This window comes from Ostrea edulis, chromosome 1 (genome assembly GCF_947568905.1).
Source record: "Ostrea edulis chromosome 1, xbOstEdul1.1, whole genome shotgun sequence".
In the NCBI taxonomy this organism is placed as follows: domain Eukaryota; kingdom Metazoa; phylum Mollusca; class Bivalvia; order Ostreida; family Ostreidae; genus Ostrea; species Ostrea edulis.
This window is the reverse complement of record NC_079164.1, coordinates 3986191-3993652: the sequence shown is the minus strand read 5'-3', so window position 1 is coordinate 3993652 and position 7462 is coordinate 3986191. Positions and strand designations below refer to the sequence as shown.

At 36.2% G+C, this 7462-nt stretch overlaps 1 protein-coding gene across 1 annotated transcript; it reads left to right on the top strand.

The window, feature by feature from the left end:
* Positions 1-1455: 1455 nt before the first annotated feature.
* LOC125664422 (uncharacterized) lies at positions 1456-6058 on the top strand. The gene is made up of 5 exons (XM_056151212.1): positions 1456-1534; positions 1822-1992; positions 2096-2302; positions 2446-3468; positions 5755-6058. Exons 2-5 carry the CDS (start codon positions 1851-1853, stop codon positions 5784-5786), a joined length of 1404 nt encoding a protein of 467 aa, XP_056007187.1. The 5' UTR covers positions 1456-1534; positions 1822-1850; the 3' UTR covers positions 5787-6058.
* Positions 6059-7462: the final 1404 nt, after the last annotated feature.

Below are 7462 nucleotides of genomic sequence, written 5' to 3'. Positions count from 1 at the left end.
GCCTACATTTTACAAACCTTCGCCAGCAACATGAGAGTGAAAAATTCTCGAGCAGGACGTTAAACAATACACAACCAACCTGATCACCGTCTTTTCGATCCCCGAACTTCAAAAATACAGATCACCCGTACCGAATATAAATTAGAATTTGACGTTCAAACGTATACATGTGGTAAAGTATATAATGTCACCACAAATTACATTGTCAAAATGTGGTGTTTACTGGGGTCGGGGACTGTGTGGTTTGAATAGTTGAATGACTGTCTATTAAACTGTTCCGTTCTAAAATGAAAGTAATCCCTGTACTCCAACCCCCGCCCTACCCATCGCATAATTGTCAGAAATGATTTCAAAAGCCGAAATATGCAATACGTATATTGTATAACTGTAGTCAGAATTCCCACAGCATGGGGAGTATTACTTGTTTACAACCAACGTGCTAGAGCTATGTTTCACTTTGTCATAAATTACAGGCGGCATTCGTTCTGACACGTCAGAATACCCAATTCACACTCTGTCACAGCAACCCCCCCTCCACCCCCCCCCCACCCCCACCCCCAAGTATCTCTCTCTTTCTCATGATCTCGGGTATGTGATGAAAACCAAGGACATTGCAAATGTCAGTAAGAATGTGTATCAAAGATTCGTAAGTTATCCCCCAAATTCATTGACTATCAGTTTTATACAGCTTTATTATCAGTTGTGTATATTTTACCAATTTCACAAGAACACTTTAAAGTTGTGACAAATGTCAGTCAAAACTGGGGTCAAATTAGACCACCCTGAACTTATTCCCTTTGTTGACTCGATTTTCCTCTATCGTAGCATTTTGAACTCATATACTTACAACAATCAGTGTAATTAATGTAGGTTAATCCTGAATTTGACTGGACTTGAATTAAGAAAAACAGACCGACTGCTTTCATGAAACATGACATAATACTGACGGAACACACAACTAAGGATAAACAATTCTGAGTGTGGTTCTTGTAGACATTGTAATCTAAATGTGGGTATAAGGCAGAGCATATCTTCTAATGCGGAATCCGATGTCGCTCAATATCCAGAAAAAGGATAATTGTGTAAAATTGTCACGAGGCTAGGATTCTGTCTAAGACAACACGCCTAAAGTTCAGAAATATTTCGAGCTTTATAGGCCCAGAATCAACAAGGCGGAATGTACAACAATACTGGTATATAATTTGTGACCTCATTCAAAATGCATACTTTTCTGAAAATACCCCTTAATCAGCTAATGATTAAGAATGCTTGTATTTTTCCACAGTCCGTTTTTTTTATTTATTGAGTAATTCACATTAATGACAGGAGTGAATCTGTTTATCAATACGTACACATGTAGAATGGAGATACGAGGTCGCACCGACCACTGCCTGTAGGGTAACACCAATATCACACGTATTATCTGTATCGGAGATTAAATAACAATAAACTGATAACTTAATGTGGAGTTTGTTCGTTCAGGTTTACAGCAATACACGGTTTATATTTGTTTGGACTGAATTTATTCTTAGATGTAAGTAAACTTTGGAATCCAGTGGGAAATGTGTTTTTAGAATTCACAATTTTAACCATATGACAAATTTGAGAACAGAAACCTTTAATAGCAATATAATCATATGTACATGACGCTATTGTGATGTCAGTTCTCTTCTCATCGCCGTATCCCTCGCATGGCTGAATACATGTACAGTCGTACTTCGCCCGTAACACACTCTCTCTCTCTCCCATAGCTTTTTGTTTGGTGTTTTGAATTTTGAAGTTTCTATCAGTATTCGATATGCATCAGTATCTCTATTGCAGAATCAGGAAGTCTATTTAGGGACAGTGAGATGTTGCTAAACACGGTGAACGTCACGCGGGTATTGGCTCTGGTGGTGGGGTGCCTAGGAATGATTGTCGCCGGCTCCACCTATGCCTTCGGGGCCTACATCAATGCTGTCAAAGCCCACTTCAATTATACTCAGTCACAAGGTATAGTATATATAAATACACTCCATGACATGTAAGATAAAGATGTGTAGCGAGGTAAAATTGTGCACCATCAGGTTAATTAACGAGTGCAGTTTCATTTCAGTTGAAATTCTAGGATCTATGTCCAACTTTGGAATATCTCTTGGTTTTCCCGCCGGAATGATGTGCGAGAGATTAGGCGCGAGATGGACCTCTCTAGCTGCCTTACTGATCGCCGCGCTGGGGTATTCCTTATTGTACAGCACCACATTCATGCAACCATTCTACCATAAAAATGTATGGTTTCAGTACATTTATTTCTTTGTATCAGGTTTGTGTATTTTGATCATTTCCGTCTCGGTTGGATTTAGTTTTTGTTATCTACTATTTCTTGAAATCAATTTTCTATGGTAAAATGATTATAAGCACGAAAATCTACTAATAAAGCATTAATTATGTCTCTATTCCACACAGGTTTTGGAGCTATATTTATGTACATGGCATCTCTTACAACAAGCATGAATAATTTTCACCCAAAACATAGAGGGAAAATCGTGGGCATATTGGACGCTTCCTTTAGCGGAGGTCCAGCCCTGTTTTCTGCTTTGTATGGGACAATTTTTGCTAGAGGTCACACAAAGGACGAAGAAAATCAAAACCTGGGTGGTTTTTACCTCATGACAGCCATCTCGTTCGCTGTCGTAGGAGCGCTGGGTATCCTATTTCTGAAGGAAGTGACGTTTGATGTCAGTGATCTTGAAGTTAATAGAATAATAGATCACGATGCCTTGGACGAAACAATAAATAGGGAAGACCAGGTGCAGAGAGATATAACGGGAGTAAAGTTAATTCGCAGGTTTGATTTCCACTACTTGCTATGGGCCTACATATTCTGTGCGGGACTGCAACTAACGTTTCAAAATAACCAAGGAACATACTTGAAGTCGTATAATTTAGAGAAATACACCACTCTCTTCACTACATTGAATCCAATCGCAGGTGTGGTTTCTAAATTTTTCGCGGGATTTCTATCGGACGCCATAGTTCACAAAATTCCCCGATCAGGTGTACTGTTAATATTCAATATAGTGCAGACGATATGTTTGGGGTTAAGCATTTTCTTTTCTGACAACCTTATCGTATTCACAATAGTGGATCTCGTGATCGGGTTCGCAAATGGCGCCCTTTGGTGCCTAACTCCGACGATGATCAGTGAATTCTACGGTATGAAAAACTTTGCTCGAAATTGGGGTACTATGATGCTTGGGAATGCCTTTGGGGGTTTGGCTATGCAAGAGGTATATGGAGCTTTATATGACATTAAAACAGATTCCAACAACCAGTGCTTTGGTCTGCACTGTTTCACGTGGAGCTTTATAATGATCACCGTTCTCAGTTTTTGTGCAACCGTTTTCCACTTGGGACTTCTGCAGAAAAAGCTAGATGAAAAGAAATACGAAGGTGAAAATAGTTATGTTGAAATGTGCTGTCCGACAGGTATGTAAGCTCAATCAGATCACGCTCGTCATTTTCCGTAACCGGAAAGAAGGCCCGGACGTGGATCGGCGCAAAGCAATGCATCTAGTCATCTGAAGCGCGCATGTGGATGATTTAAGTTTTAAAAAAGCCCTGAATAATGTGTTATCTAGATGAAAGATTAATTTTCACTACTGATTCAGTTTTGGTACATGTATCATTAAAGTCTTATTCATTCTAACACATAAACATAAGTTGAATTTGATAGAAATAGGATATTTTAGCAATGTGTGCTTGTTTTTAGTCCCAAAGCTCGTGTTTCATATTGTAACATATAGCCTATATCTGTGACGCCACGGTTGCATTTGTGTACACATAGCAACATATTCTGATGGCGTCGATCTACATATGAGGTTTATTTGCGGTTACGGAAATAGCCGAGTAGTTACGATCGAACACTGTTCGTTATCTTCACCTTTCATGTAAGCTGTGTGTTCTTGACCGATGTCTGCTTTCCATGTATGTAGCCCAACGTACCTAATCATGACGTAGTAGTCTGCTTTCTGTGACGTCAGGTTATCACTGAAATTCTCCAACACTGTTGAGTGAGATATTGCATAATCGACAATTTTCGCCATGTGTATAAGAAAATAGAGGAAGACGTGTTGAAGAAAATCACAGATTTCCTCTGTACATTGTAAGATTCAATACATCTCGCTATTTTATAACGGTACTTTTGTAATGTTATTTTCTTAATAATGTTGAAATATGAATCAATAATTTCAAAAGTAATCGTTCATGGTAACAAATGATGATGAAATACATCATGAGTTTTTACTTGTATGCTATATTCATTTTATCAATTAAGTTATATGTATTCTTTAATTCTTTGTATTTTGACCCCCTATGTGTGTACACTGAGCTCCCTTTCAGTTGTCAATTTATGTCCTTGTTATCTATATGTATATGTGCCATACCTTTTCTATCATTTTGATGATATTGTTCTAAATGAAATAGATTGATAGTTTATGAATATAACATACGTCAGCTTATTCTTACAAGGATCTTGGATGATGACTTAGCCAAATACCAACTTAGAAAAAAAAATAGGGTTGATATGATGGTAGGCAATTTTTGTTGTTGTTGCGGTTTTTTTAATTCAGTACATATTCCCCTTGTATCACTAGGGAAGAAACTTATACACGATACATACATATGTGAATACTGACATGTAGCATCAATAGTGGGTAAAATACTAAAATAAACAAAAAATGACATTTTGACAACTGATTTCACTCTATTTAATACATGATTGCAGGTATATCTGTGTTGATCTACTTACAGAAAGCATACACGACGCCATTTTGAAAATTTTCCATAATTTGAATATCGAGTCCGAACTTGTTAGATTTTTTTTTAAGAACTGGAATTTATCCGGAAAATTAGGGTCGGAAGAAAAAAAAAGGGTCGGTCGGGTAACCGCAAACACTTGTTTTGTCTTATGAACGGTAGATCAAAGCACGCAGTTATGGAAAAAATACATTGTGGTGTAAAAATGTATAATTACTTTACAGTGGATTACAAAAGGATATTATTTTGAGCTGCTTTCGTCTGTGTCTTTCTCATAAGGATATTATTTTGAGCTGCTTTCGTCTATGTCTTTCTCATATCCTACCTAGTGCGACTCTTGTGTTGTCCTTTTTATTGAAAATCCAAATGTTTTAGAGTCAGTTCGACATGCCTAGTTATAATGTATATACACGTGTATATTATATATATATATATAAATGTTTTAGAGTCAATTCGACATGTCTAGTTGGATATCAACTGTAGTGTATGCTGGATTACACAAGTTATAATGTATATACACGTGTATTATATATATATATATATATATATATATATATATATATATATATATATATATATACATATATATGTATGTATGTATGTATGTATGTATGTATGTATGGCTATATGCACACTACGTTGCATAACATATATCTATATACCGGTAATACTGTATAACGGGTATTTCCAGCGGTTGTCCAAAGTTGTAGAAATCTTGTGAATAGCAAAAATCCGCAAAAAATTACAATAGCAAATAGGTATGATGCAACCGGAAATGCAGAACACAATTTGCTACTAGTTGGGAATCAAATCGCCAAATATTTCAAATCGCAGAAAATACCCGTTATGCGGTATATATTATGAAAATAAGGGGGAAAATCACATTCTACCTCAGTGTTTACTTTTGTTTTGATGTGGGAAGAATTGTCATTATCACACTTTTGTTCCTTTGCGCAGATGAACAAAATGGCGGAACAGTGAGATACTAGACTGAAATAAACACCGCTGATCAGGCATTAGGATCTCTAGTGACGCCATACCTAATGTGATATTTGTTATATGAATTATGAAGGTTTATGAATTACAAATGTAATATATATATTTCTGAATTATTTATATACTGTTATATATAATGAAGATGTGATACTTGTCCGTGGTATATGAAAGATTCACATAAGAACCATTTTCAATGGAAATAACCTGAATTGTTTTACAATCATAAAAATGTGTACATGTATACTAATAAATTAAGGAAAACATGTGTGTGAGTTTTTCTAATGGGTAATTGTAAGCATCATAGAAAACATGTGTATGAGTTTTTCTAATGGGTAATTGTAAGCTATCGTGGAAAACATGGTGTACCACAGTACAGTTTTATAAAATATGATCCTCAAATTAAAAGATATATCGACGACGTTTTATTCAACAAGACTCGTTTTCATTCCTATATCGACTCGACATATCCAATTAAATCGAAATTAGAGACACTACAGAGTCTTCCATACCTATTTCATATTTGTATATTCTTTTAACAGATGCTAATGGGGAACTAGAAACTCAACTCCATTATCAACTTCCCATATTTGTGTAGCAATGGTACATTATCACTTGCATACAGTGTGTATGTTTTAACAGGTTCGATACCCGACAGCAAATTTTTCGTATGATGAATATTTAAATCGAGACGGGCTACTGACAAATAAGTTGACGTTACAAGTGTTTTAACAGTCTACATTTCACAAATTCTATGGTCGTTATAATGATCTAATTTGCATATACAGCATATCATTATGTTGAATGCTGTCTGGCGTGTTACATGCCAACTGTGATACCAGAGGTGACATCAGATGCCTAAGCGGAGTAAGCATGCCCTGTTGACCGGTCACATCTGTAGCTGCTCTGTATCTTGATCAGGTAAGTGGAGTAATTCGTAGTCAAAAATCAGTATGTAAAGAACGGCCTCACAATTGGTATGGGATATGTAGCGTAGAGAGTATGATCATCATGTTGCGGAGTAAACTGGCTAATCCATGAAATGTTTTCTGTACCTTTTCTTTCGTTACTCAATGAACACACGTGCTTCCCGTTTTTGTACGATTTGGAGGTACATCGAGGTGGGGGTCATACATGCATGACGTCATGGGACGTTGCTGTGCTTCACAAACTGCGACCTGTTCTGGCGTCTGATACACACTGAAAAAAATAACTAGTAAAATACACTAAGCAAACTAGTAAAACTACTGTCCATACAATCACTAATTTAAAAGTAGTTTTTACTAGGTGTTAAGTAAGTTTACTATTTGTTAACTAGTAATTTAACTAATCAGACAGTAAAACATTACTTCAGTCAATAGTAAATATTAGTATGCATTCAGTAGATTTACTAATTTTCCATTCTTGTATTCAATTGCCAAAATTACTAGCATTCTAGTACTTTAACTGACAGTTCAAGTAAAATCGCCCTGTTAATCCTTCAAAAAATTGAATACAGAAGATAACATCAAGAACTTTAATCTGAAGTTAAAAGTCGACATGATCCTCTGGTCAATCTTGATTGCGATGGGGGATGTATCTTCTGTGGAATTTCTTGAACTTGTAATCAGGATTTCTCAAACTTTTCTTTACACAGGATTGCCAAACAGTCATCAGCATCTAAATAAACAAA

Coding starts and splice junctions, on each gene's coding strand:
- LOC125664422 (XM_056151212.1), top strand. CDS start 1,851: ATGTTGCTAAACACGGTGAACGTCACGCGGGTATTGGCTCTGGTGGTG. Junction 1,993..2,095: donor CAATTATACTCAGTCACAAG/GTATAGTATATA, acceptor GTTTCATTTCAG/TTGAAATTCTAGGATCTATG. Junction 2,303..2,445: donor CATTTATTTCTTTGTATCAG/GTTTGTGTATTT, acceptor TATTCCACACAG/GTTTTGGAGCTATATTTATG.